The sequence below is a fragment of the Polistes dominula genome, unplaced genomic scaffold (genome assembly GCF_049000335.1).
Source record: "Polistes dominula isolate Pdom_NZ unplaced genomic scaffold, Pdom_raw_medaka contig_28, whole genome shotgun sequence".
Classification (NCBI taxonomy): Eukaryota; Metazoa; Arthropoda; class Insecta; order Hymenoptera; family Vespidae; genus Polistes; species Polistes dominula.
The window spans coordinates 5583779-5597281 of NW_028300879.1; the positions used below are offsets into that span (position 1 = coordinate 5583779).

The 13503-nt window shown below is 29.2% G+C and overlaps 1 protein-coding gene across 8 annotated transcripts in view; it reads right to left on the reverse strand.

Annotated features, from left to right (window-relative positions):
- Positions 1-13503, reverse strand: part of mub (poly(rC)-binding protein mub) — a 156579-nt gene that overhangs the window by 21503 nt on the left and 121573 nt on the right. For all 8 annotated transcript variants that reach the window (XM_089174398.1, XM_015321968.2, XM_089174389.1 and 5 more), the window contains 2 exons: positions 5391-5487; positions 4662-4941 (listed from right to left, as the gene is read on the reverse strand). In XM_089174398.1, the coding sequence (XP_089030524.1) occupies positions 4662-4941; positions 5391-5487 (377 nt within the window). The remainder of the gene's footprint in view (positions 1-4661; positions 4942-5390; positions 5488-13503) is intronic.

Below are 13503 nucleotides of genomic sequence, written 5' to 3' on the forward strand. Positions count from 1 at the left end.
CAAAAAAAAAAAGAATATAAGACACAAAGAAAAGAAAAAAAAAAAGCTATTTAAAACAAAAAGAAAAAAAAAAAATAATATCGAACGGTCGCAGCTGAACGAGACACGCGTTGCGAGAGATGCTGTGCAAAATGGCGGATATATTGAAAAGAGACACGAGTACGAGAGCTCAATATTTCGACTACGTGTACTCGTCTCTCTCTCTCTTTCTCTCTCCATCTATTTTCTTTTTTTCTTCTTTTTTTTCCGAGGGCTAGAGCAAGGACGAACGACTTCGAAAAAATATTCCTGTACCATACACGAAAGATCAAAAAGGAAGTATTTAAAAAAATAGTTGACTTTTTTTTTATCTTTTACGAACGAGACTTTCCCTTTTTTTTTTTTTTCAAATAACATAAATGTTAAAAAATATTTAAAAATTCGTCTCTCAGAGATCCTTGCAAATCCCTCGGAAATATCTTTTGTTTCTTTTTACGAGGGATGTTGAAAATTAAAAAAGGATGTATATTTTTTTTTTTTTTAAATCGCGTGGTTGAAAACTTATTCGAAGCTCCGACACACGTATAAAATATTTCGAATGGATATTCGTTTAAAATCTCAAAAGCAATTTTTCTTTTTTAAACGTTCAAACGACAAAATGGCCGACTGATCGGAGCGACGATGGCGACACCACGCGACGGAGTGCCCAAGGAAGATCCAAAAATACACATATATGTATGTTTTATGCAAAAAATATATTTTGCAAATGAAATAACACATCATACGTATATGTGTATAATTAAATATTATGATGAACGATAAAAGAGAGACGACGAGTATGTAGTAGCATAGTAAAAAAAAAAAAAAAAAAAAAAATTAACATAACCACTGATTAATATAATCTTTTAACTCCGGCAGCTATTATTATCGTATATACACATTTAATTGTTAAATGCAGTAGCTAAAAAATGCGAGTGAGACACAATCTGGAATATAAAATATAAATTGGATTATAATTATATAAACGGTGAGAGCAAGGTTTGTGTTGGCATGTAATATTATATGTTTTAATTTATTTTTTTAATTCCTTTTTTTTTATTATTATTATGCTCCCGAGTTATGCAAGTAATATGCAACATAGGGAAATCTCGCGTGTAATGAACGCGAACCGATCGGATGATCGGCCATTTTTTTTTTATTTTGATTTTCTTTCTTGCTGTCTCTCGTCATCACCATCATCATCATCATCATTATTATCATTGATGATTAGTATTAACGCGTTAGTGATTATAACTACACACCTTTGATCGTTCTAACGTCGCCGAGATATACATATATATTTATATAAATAAATTAAAATATATATATATATATATATGTATATCTAACGTTGTTTTTAGGTTAGTCCCATAGCTCCGATTAATCAACAAACACAGAGACAACTATTATTGTATAATATTTAAATGCAAACGACGAGAGATATATTTATGTATTTAAAAACACAAAAAAAAATAAATAAACAAAATTGTTTTTTCAAAAATAAAAATGAAAAAAGCAGGAAGGATCTAGAAAAAAAAATAAACTATAAAAACACGTTTGTGAGCGTACGGTGTAGTTTTTCGGCGTATATAGAATAAAAAAGCGATGATAAACAGCGAGGATAAGCGTATTAAAAAATTAAGGAAGTGTTTGATACAAATTTAAATAAAAAAAAAAAAAAAAAAAAAAAAGCGATAAAACGTCAACGACATGGGAAAACGCGTGTGTTTATGTGTGTGTCCCTCTCTCTCTTTCTTTCTCTTCCTCTCTGCGTGCTATTTGCGTGCGTGCGTAATTTGCGTTAATATTTAGCAACGTTTATTTTTTAATGCACAGAATTCCTTAAATTACTCTTATCCCGAATAATAATAATAAAAAAATCAAATAAATAAATAAATAAATAAATTAATTAATTAAAAAAAAAAAATTAAAAATCTAAAATGAAATTTAATCGTTTTAACACGAGAGAAAATTTCGATATACAAATAACTAACTGTATATAAGTGTGTGAACAAAAAAAAGAAAAAATACTAGCTATCATAAAATCGTTGATTAAAAAAAGGAAGGAAGATTTATATATATATGTGTGTAATGTGTGTCGTCACCGCTTGCTTGGGACTTGCGAAAAGGATGTTTTTTTTCTTTTTTATCAGTAGTCGGTAACGAAGGAACGACCTGCTCGGTATTATTTCACATTATTTAAGTGTGAAATAAAATATATAAATATATATATTAATTAATTAATTAATTAATTTTTTTTCTCTATATCTTTCTTTCTTTTCTTTTTATAATTTGATTGCTATTTGAAAAGGACAGCCAGCGACAATTGGGAACAGATGTTGAAAAAAACGGAGATTTGTGTGTGTCTGCAGGATACTCAAGGTACTGGACCTGGAAGGCAGGACCTGGAAACAAAGGATTAAGAGACACCCTTCTTTCTCTCCTCCTCCTCTCCTTCTCCTCCTCCACACCTTCTTCTCCTCCTCCTCCTCCTCAACTCCCCTCGTTTCTGCACAATCTCCTCGTTCTCCTCCTCGGCGTTATTATTGGTGTGTGTTGTTGTTAAAAATCGTTGGTTCATGGTGGTGTCGTTGTCACGTTCCGAAGATGCTGCTAATGCGGAGGTGGTTTTTTTTCTCTCCTTCCAATTATCTTTCTCTCTCTCTCTTTCTCTCACCAATTAAACATTCGCTCACTTTCACTTGCACTCTCTCTCTCTCATCATCATCATTATTGTCATCATCATCATTATCATCCCTGTTGCTGAATATGTTGAACGACCCCTCTCGTACGATGTCTTCTCTCTCTCTCTCTCTCTCATTTTTCTTTTTCTCCCATACTGTTGGTACGTTACTGTTTAACACGTTCCGTACCTGAACTTGATTCTTCAATGAAGATTCTGTTTTTTTAAGTCGTATGGGTCGAATACGACCACCTATCTTCTCACTAATGTTATACAAAAGCTACTATATATTTTTTTCAAAATGGTAAGAATGATAAGTTTTTCAAATTAGGATACAAGTATGCGACCCAATACGGAACGGAACGTGTTAATTTAAAAACTACACTTCAAAAAAACATCTTTCTCCACCTAATACTCTCGTATCTCACCTGTCTTATTCCTCTGATCTTTTAACAAAAAATAATAATAATAATAATAAAAAAAAAATTAAAAAAAAAGCAAAAAACAAAAACAATTTTTAGTCTGACGCGAACAGTAATCTCCTCCTACTTTGTTTTTCTGGTTTGTTCATTAACTTACTAAATTTTTGTTTGTGATTTATTTTGAAAATGAATTTGGGATCAGACTATTTGCGTCAGGCTGCTGTTAAAACATATTGACCAAAATTTTTCTCGTGGTGTATTATATCGTTTCGACGACGCGTCGTTCGACGACAATTATCGAAACAAAAAAAAAAAAAAAAAAAAAACAAAAAATAATTCAAAAAATCATTGCCAAAAAATTACTGTAATTGATTTTTTTTCTATTCTCGTGGTGGTAGACTTAGCGGTTTCGTGTTTTTTTTTTCTTTTTCGATTAACAGCGTCGATCGTGTAGCGTCGTCGATGATTTGATACGATCACAATAAAAAAAAAAAATAAAAAAAAGAATAATTTAATAAAACACCAATAAGAAATCAAATACAAAATAAAAATCGTATGATCGATAGAACATACAATAATCTTCGTATCTCTGAATGAATTTCTATTTTAAAGATGAGAAAGAAAGAATTAATAAAACGCGATTGATTAAAAAATTAAAAAAAAAAAAAAAAAAAACAGAAAAAAATAAAAAACAAAATAAAAAAATAAAATAAAATAGAAAGAAGAAGAAGACCCTGAGGAGAATGTTTGTTGGTGCCGATTACATTTATATTAAAAATATTTCTATATATATATTAATTAGTATTTTGTGCGTGTTAGATCATATTATAGAATAATATAATTGTTATATATATATAAAAAAAAACAATATATAACATAACAAATGGCATTTTACCGCTAAATCCACCGCGAAACGTAGCCGGGACACGAGTTCGACTGTGGTTTTTTTTTTATCTTCGACAACGGGGGATGGGAGGGTTGAGTTTGTACTTTTATTTTCTCCCTCTGTATCTCGTTACGATAATATTATATTATATACGCGTGCGTAAAATAAAATTAGGGTGAAAGACAAACAAAAATGACGGACAGGAAACAAAGTTCGCGGATGAATTAAAAATTCCGAAAACTTGTTTTCCTCGTCACACAGCCTAATTAGTTAAAAAAAAAAAAAAAAAAGAAAAGAACTATATCAGAATTTTTTCCAATCCTGATATATACATATTTAATATCAAATATTTCTTATTCTTCAAAGATAAACCCTTGAAGAGTTAGGAGAAGTTCATATATTAAAAAAAAAAAAAAATAGAGGGGATGTGTTAAAGAAGTGAAACCAGGGGTTTTTTTCTTTTGGGGCAGGGTGTCAGGGGCGTTGGGTGTAGGGCCCTTAAAAAAAAAATATAAAAAAAGAAGAAAAAACAAGTGGGGCTGGGCGGGGTATTGTGGGGGTTGGTTGGGGTGTTTCTGTTGAACGTTATAATCGATTGAATTATACTTGGGCATAAATATGTGTTGGTGCCTAAGTTAGTATTAGGACTCACCTCATATTGATGAGATATTGTGCCAACGCAACGGCATCCGGATTTCCTGTAATGGTGATCGTACGATCCGTGGCACCACCCTCTCTCTCCTCGCAGTTGCTTATTCTTATCATGGCACCAGATATCTGACGTATCTCAGCGATCTTGGTACCACCCTTGCCGATGATACATCCAATCAATTCGTTCGGCACCGTCATCTCGTGCGTCTGATTGTTTGCCGCTGGTTGTTGCCTGTTCGTGTTGTTCGTACGTAATTGGCTACCAGCTAATGCAGCCAATGCTAGATAAATTAAAACACAATGATTTGAATAATCAAGATTAAAACATTCTTTGAGGTTAACAATAATTATTATTTATATACATATTTTTCTATATATGTACAATCTTTATTTGGGATTGGAGGGGGTTTATGATTTTGTTGTTTTTTCTCTTTTATACATTTCAGGGTAATTTTCTAATTGTAAAAGGGGTGAGGGGTACGGAAATTAAGGAAACAGTGAAAATTGTATCCAAGATGTTGAGTAGAAAATATCCTGAGAAAAGAAAACACCGTGTGAAATGTATCTAAATGAGAATACAATTGATCATAAACATTATTTTAATAAATCAATTAATATTGGGGTTGTGAACGGAACCTTTTTTTTTTTGCATTTGTTTTACCTTACGATAACCTAATTTTGTATAATGAATAATAGTTCTTATTTTTTTTTTTTTTTTTTAATATTTTACCTGCTGGGTTAATTCCACCAGTGTTCGCAGGAGTGGCAAGACTACCAAGTCCCAAAGCTGCTAAACCAGCCAATGGGTTACTGCCAAGTTTGCCCATCTGAAACAACGATTGAGAAACCTTTCGCTCAACAACAAAATTGTTTGAAGTTTTTTTAATAAATTCTGGATCACATTGATAAAATTCGGGGGACACTTTGGGGAGTGGTGTAGGGGGTTGCAGCTTGCTTTTGAAGCCTCACGAAGACACCGATAAAAACTCATCGAGAAACTCTTTTTGAAAATATTCATTTTCAAAAGTAATTTTTTAAAAATTGTTTTTCAAGAGAAAAATGGAATAATTGCAATCCATTTTTCTCTTTTTATCTCTCTCTCTCTTTTTTTCCTTTTGCTCGCTCGTTTCTTTTGTTTTTTTTAGGTTTGTTTTATTTCGTCCTACGACCCTCGAAAATCCGAAATTTGGATCTCGACACTTTCTAAGATTTTTGTTTTCTTGGTATTTTACATTCTCTCTTTCTCTCTTTCTCTCTCACTTTTATTCTCATATTTTATATTTTAATCAATTCATTCATTCATGTTTTTGGTAATGAGGGACTACATTGAAAATCATTAGGTATATTTACTATAATAAATAGAATATACATGTGTGTTGATAATTATGATAGTGGTTTAAATATTAATTTAGTTATACAATAATTTTGTTTGTTTCTTTTCAATTAAATCCACTATCATAATTATTCTTAACACTTATCTAAACGATTGGTATGACTCAATGTGCACGTTTGTTTGTTTGTTTTTTTTAATAAAAATGAACACTAAATAATATTATTTTCGAGCGAGATTCGCGAAAATCGAATCGACGATCGATTATTATTATAATTCACATATATATATATATATATACACATTTATATATACATTTATACAATTTTATTGAAATAATAATTCTATACTACTGATATTAAACGTTACCCAACAACAACTAAATGAAATGAAATGAAATCAAATCAAATCAAAATGAAATAATACGAGGATTACGAGGGAACGAATTATTTAATAAACAAATAAAAAGAAATAATATATTGTTTTTTTTTCGTCGATTCGTTTTCGATGAGTTAAAAAAAAAAATGTTTATGGTTTTCTTTAGATCATGACGATCATAATTATATTCACAAGGAGAGAGTTTTCAAAGTAACGCTTTGCTGGTCCCGTCTAGCAAAGCAATTTTACTTTCTTCTTTACAGAAACGCGAATTATGCGTAACTATGGTGAAAACGAGATACCTTTTTATTTCATTACATTTCTATTTTACTAGTTTACTATTTTACTAAATATATATTTTTTTTATTACTTTTCCTTACTATCGTATTAAGTAGAAACAACAAATTACTATTTTAAAATGTACTTTTACAAATATACAAAACAACAGCTTTTAGACAACATCATCTCTGAGAGATACAAAAATAGGGGGCTGTAAATTTGTTGCAAGAAAGGTTTTAGAGGGTAGGGGGTGTTGGTAATAATAAATAAGGACACGGGCAGGTAATTTTGTATTCTTTACCTGGATAGTAGGAACTTGCAGACGAGGGGTTGGTTGAACGGGGTTTAGGGTTTGCGTAAGAAGGGAAACTTCAGAATTTAACATTTTATAATATTGGATAATGTAATGTTTATAATATTTAAATAAAAGGGTTGGCGTGTGTCTTGTTACTGGTTATACAAATTGACCAAGGAATGATTCTATATAGAAAAATTTAATAATATAAAATTAAATTTGTTCGCGTACAAGGATTGAATTATTTTTTGTTTTTTAAAGTAAAATAAATTTAAAGGTTTGTCGAGTAGTAGAAGTGAGTTGAATTTAATTTTATTTTTTAAGAAAAATGTGTAGTATTTTAAAGATCATCATTTCTGTCTACACATACAGGTGTGTGTGTGTGTTTTTAAATATTTTACAAGTATGTTGAAAATCACTTGTAAAGGTTTTTATACTTATCTAAGGAAAGCTTTTAGTTTCCAGGGTTGCAATCTCTCGATCAAGTGAATTAATACTCAACAAATTTTCAAAAACTTATCATTATTATAAACAATATTTTACACGAACAAAATTTGATTCTACAATATTCTGTAAATTATATTATTGTTCTTGTATATGGAATCATTACCTGTTCGTTTGTATACCACAAGGACACCCTGTATAAGTCTAATTTCTTATATTGTTTTATTTTATCATTTTTTTCTTCTTCAAGGTATATTTGTATTGTTTAAATTAATTCGTATGAATGATGAATGACGAGTAATTCAAAAAAGCAGAGGATGATAGAATGAAATATTTCAAATGTTTCTACTAAAGAGAAAGAGAAAGAAATAGCGAGTAGAATATTATTAATCATGCAAATATTTATACAACATGTTAAAAAAAAAAATTAAAAAAAAAAAAAATAAAATAAAAATAAGTAAAAATTAGACAGTGAATTAGGATGAAAAATAGATAGAAAAGAAATGAGTGAAGTGTCATATAATTTGATTTATGAAAATGTTGTTTCGATTGAAGAAAAGTAAAAAAAATAAAAAAATAAAAAATAAAAAATAAAAAACGTTAATTAACATTTTACTTTGTTGTCGTTGTTATTGTTGCTGTTTTATACGATTCGCGTACAATAATAATAATACTTGGAAATAATGATTTACGCGAGAATGAAAAAGTTAATTATGAACAAGTTGATGAATTATAGATGCATGTTGTATGTATGTATGTATGTATGTATGTATGTATGTATGTATGTATGTATGTATGTATGTATATGTGTTGAATTATTATACGACTAGACAACTTTGAATATGTCCTTTGTTTTAAAGTAACCTTATTTTTTTTTTGAAATATATATATATATATATATATATATATATATATATATATATATATTTATAGATATACATGAAATTTATAACTTGATTTTCATTTTCTTCTCTTTTAGTTTTTTTTTTTTTTTTTTTTTTTAAGTATATCTTCTAAATAATATGTCAATGCAGTACACATGCTAAAAAAGCTTTTTTTTTTTTTTTACACGTTCGTCGCCCAAGCCCGTTTCGGTTGAGTTTCTCGCCAGGCCCAAAATTCGAGTGTTGGCGCGCCGTAACGTAAAGAAACGATCAGTAGAAATCTCAACAATGTAACCCGAGTATTATGGTTATATTATATTATTATATTTTATTTATCGAAAATAATAAAATATAAAACTATTGTTTAATTACCGAAAATAATAAAATATAAAACTATTGTTTATTTATCGAAAATAATAAAAAATAAAAATATTATTTATTTACCGAAAATAATAAAATATAAAACTATTGTTTATTTACCAATAATAATAAAATATAAAGCTATCTCTTATTTACCGAAAATAATTTTGTTTCGAAATAGAAAAATGTCATAAGTTTTTCCAACTAAAAATACTATAACTTCAACAAGAAGGGTGTCACCGTATACGGTGACGGGGCTCCCGGAGAAGCATGCCCGTCTCCGGTATACGGTGCCATGGCGACGAACGTGTTAAAAAGAAATTGAGTTAATTTAAAAAAGAAAATATTGAAAAACAAAATAAAAAAAAAACAAAAAAAAATAATACAACATTAAAAATATATACTTAAATTGCATATGGTTATATCTATATCACAACCTTTTTATTAAAATCTTTTATTAAATAAAAAGATCCTTGTGCATCATTAGAAATTTAACCCTTTGCGCTCGAGCGGTGTCTCTCAGGCACCACTTCAATCGATGTGGTAAACTGAGCAATACCAGTGTTTATTTAGGTTTTGTAGGTCATCTTATGAAGGTGTCACAATGTACACAATGGCTACAAAGATGTCATATCGCAAAACACTCGCAATCGCGAGCTGGACTCTGCCTTCGACATTAATTCGAACTCAACTTTCTTGGCAATCACAATATTTCTCTCAAAGTTACTGAGCCCAATAAGCATGGGACACGATGAAGAAATGACTTCTAGTAAAGATGAGTTCAATTTTTCGGCAATAACGAGCGAAATTACATCACTACATAAACAGCTTGTCCATGGGAACGAAGACGGAAGTGATGAAGATAGCGACGACGTTAGGGGTGTAAGAAGACGAAAAATCCGAATAATCAATAATGAATCTGAAAGCCATAGTGATTGGTACAGAAGAGACTGAACCCTTCAGAATGGACAATGTGCACAGAAACCAAAGAAATCCTCACAAGAATACCGTTTGTATTCGGTGGAAGACAAGTAGGATCGCAGGAAACTGTAGCTTGTACTTTGCAGAGCAGTTCTGAAGGCATCCGACTAAATGGGAAGCTGCATGTTATTTTGATGGGACAAAAAAAGGATTGCAAGGTTTGTTCCCAACGAACGTCCGGCCAAAGGTGACAAACTGTGTACTACCTGTTACACTTACCCCGACAAGCCAAGAATGCACATTGGATATTGTTTTATACAATACCATAAGAAACAAAATGATAGAACGTTATGTTTAAAAAATATCTTTCATTGAATTATGAAAATATGTATAATGTTAAAATGTACAAGTTTAAAGCTTTCTATTGTGTCTCTAAAATCATTTTAAGTTAAGTCTAGAAAACTTATGAAATAAATGTAAGCATCTGATTGCTTTGAAGTTGTGGATTGGACCGAGCGACAAAGGCCTCGAGAGCAAAGGGTTAATAAAGCGCTCACGTCTTTATAAAAAATAAAATAAAAATATACATATATATATCTATATACACAAAAAAAAAATAATAATAATATTAACGAGGATTAAAATAGCAATAAAAATAATATGGAAGAATTTATTATTCGTTCTTCGACGAAAAAATCGAAGGGCGAGTGTGTGTATGGGGGTGGAGAAAATTGTTGCTGTAGGAGTTTCTCGGTTTTTTTTTCTTTATCGAAAAAAACCTTACTTTTATGGTGTCGTACGTGAATAATAATAATAATAATAATAATAATAATAATAATAATAATAATAATAATAATAATAATAAAAATCGTGGGATATAGAAAATCTCGCATTCTATTCTTAAATCAAACAAACAAACAAATAAATAAATAAATTTAAAAAAAAAACCGGAAGTAGGAATAATTATTTTTCTACGATGTTTTTTTTTTTTAAATCTAAAACTAAAATGTGTGTGTAACAAAAAAAAAACACGTGCATAATAGAATTCATTATAACAACTTTGTTTTCTAAATTTACAACGAACGCCATGAATAAACAAAATGCATTTTACTTCTAGTAAAGGAAAAACTAAAAAAAAAAAAAAAAGAAAATAACAAATCTTCTCCCCTTATTCGTTGTCATCCCTCGAGAAAATTAGAAAGGGAGAGGAATCCCTTTGAGACGTTCCACTTTTGATTTATGAGACGTTGCAAATGCTGAACGCATGAATTCGAAGCCAGCAGGTGTATCCAAACCCCTATTCTCTCTATCTCTCTCTCTCTGGATAGAACAAGCTTTCTCTCTTTATTCTTACACATATACAAACACATATATACATCAGTATGTGTATTTATGTATGTATGTATTTATACTCGTGCATTGCTTATGTTTCTGGTTCCGTTTCAACTCTCTATTCAGACTTTATTAATAATCAACGTCGCATAATGTGAAAATGGAATGTCAGAGGTTAACATAACTATAATAAGTTCTTTTTTTATTGAACATTAATTTTTAAACTTCATAACGTTCGTATAATTAAAAAGAAAAATTAAACATTAAAAACAACTATATAATATAGTATATATATATATATTATTTAAAAATAGTAATTTTAAATTAAAAATAGATACAATATACTATTCAAATGTTGTTTTCCTACCTCCCCCCATTATTTCTCGTATTTTTTATTTATTTATTTATTTATTTGTTCATTAGTTCCTTTTTTTAAAATTAAATACTCCCGATATATTTAATTGTAAGTATAATAAAAAAAAATTGGAGATAATTATTATACTTAAACCCTGCTGAAGAGAGGATTAACGGTGGATACGTTAATTTTTGTTTTTTTATCTTCTCCCTATATACTTTTTTTTATTTTTTTTTTTTAAGGGCAGCCCACCCTCGCGCAATCTTCTCGTTGAATTTCTCTAAGAAAAAAAGGTGCACGAAGCCATGCTTTTCTAATAAAAAAAAAAATTAAAAAAAATGGGGGCCGGGGTAGGGTTAGGATGGGGGATGTGGGGAACGTGGATTCTTCTAATTGAAGGTTGGCACTGTTATAACAGAGGATGTTGAACTTAAGGGATGAAAAATTAATTAGAGAACGCGATATTGATGAAACTGGAAATGGAGGAAAAAAAGGAGCGACGGAAAATTCAGTCGGAAAGAAAAAAGAAAAAAAAAAGGAATCGACGGAACGGGAATGACGAGAGGAACAAAATGGCGACACGTTGAAAAACAAAATGGCGAATGACAGAAACTACATTGTGCAGGTTAACGCGTTCGTTAATCAAAATTAACAAAGCGTATTTTAATTCTTTTTTTTTTTTTTAAACTTTCTTCTATTTTAATTAGTTGATAATTTTTTTTTTTTTTAATGAAATATAGGAATTGACAAATTTGTAGGTTAAATTAAATAATTTGAATTATAATGATCATCTGAACTCGTCAACAATATTGAAAAAAGAAAAAAAAATTGAGCGAAAATATTCGATTGAAAATTACGAGATTAAATTTTACAAAAAGGGAAAAAGGTTTCAGGGGAATGTAATTAAGAAATTGATAGGAGGAAAGTATCGCGGATTCTAATAATAAAGCGGGAAAATTTTTGTTGGGATTGAAAAAAAGGATAAATTTCGTATGAATATTATAATAAAATAGAAATAAAAAAGAAAATTACGAAAGAAAAGAAAAAGACAAAGAAAAAGAAAAGAAAAAAGAACGAAACAAAAATGAAAGAAAGATATAAAACAAGAATTTCAATCGTAAAAGAAAATAATATTACGAATATACTACTTCTTTTTACGAAAGGGTTGAGAAAGGGTGAGTGAGGGATAAAAAGCCAACTATAGATATACATATACGTGAAGAAGAACTAGAAAAAAATAACTAAAACATAAAAGAAAAGAAAAAATACTTTTCTTTTATAGATATATAACAAATATTATATTATATATATTATATTATTTATTTAAAAAATTATAATATATTATTTATATATATATATATTAGGTTATTAACTATGAAATGTCTAATCACTCGGATTATTTTTATTTCGAATTCAGACATTTCATATTTAATGATCTAATATTTATGCAATACGTACGCGTATATGTATATCCGTGTTCTGTAAGCCGAAAAATTCGACAGGCACAGATTGACAAAGAAAGAAAGGAAGAAAAAAAGTACATAGATTTGAAATAAATCAAGAAAATAAAACTTTAAAAATGATAATGAAAGATAAAAAATAGATGAGACCTTACAAATGGTATTTATATGTATATTAAGGGTAAATCGTAAGAAATAGATAAAAAGCGCAACATGGTAAATATAATTATATACCTAATTAAAAAATCTACCTTTAATCTCGTGCCATACATGCATATTTTTTAATGTATTTTTTTTTTTTTTTTTTTTTTAATATTTTGTTGTTGGTTGTTTATATTCATTGCCGCGCGTGTAATATACACGTACAATCGTATATATGTTATAGATATATATGCGTATAGTATGTGTACACACACATACACTCACTCACACACAAAATACTCTTGTCAATAAAATTGTTTTACTTTAATGAAGTTTTTCGTTGATGAAAAAAGAAAAAAGAAAAAAGAACAAAGAAAAGAAATCATTCCCCTTTTCTCGGTCAATGTTTCTTTCGAGAAAAGTGGAGTGTTGTGATGATTGAAAAAAAGCAGAATTAGAAAAAAGAAATTAGAAAATGATAGAAGAAAAATGAAGAAAACAAAATGAACGATACCAATTTAAAAAGAAGAAGAAAAGCACACCAAAAAAAAAATGATAGTGTATTGGAATGTATCGTTTACTATCGAACCAAATTACCACCCATTGTTCCACCTAATGTTCCTCTTACCACCTACCCTTTTTTTAAATAATTAAAAAATATTGA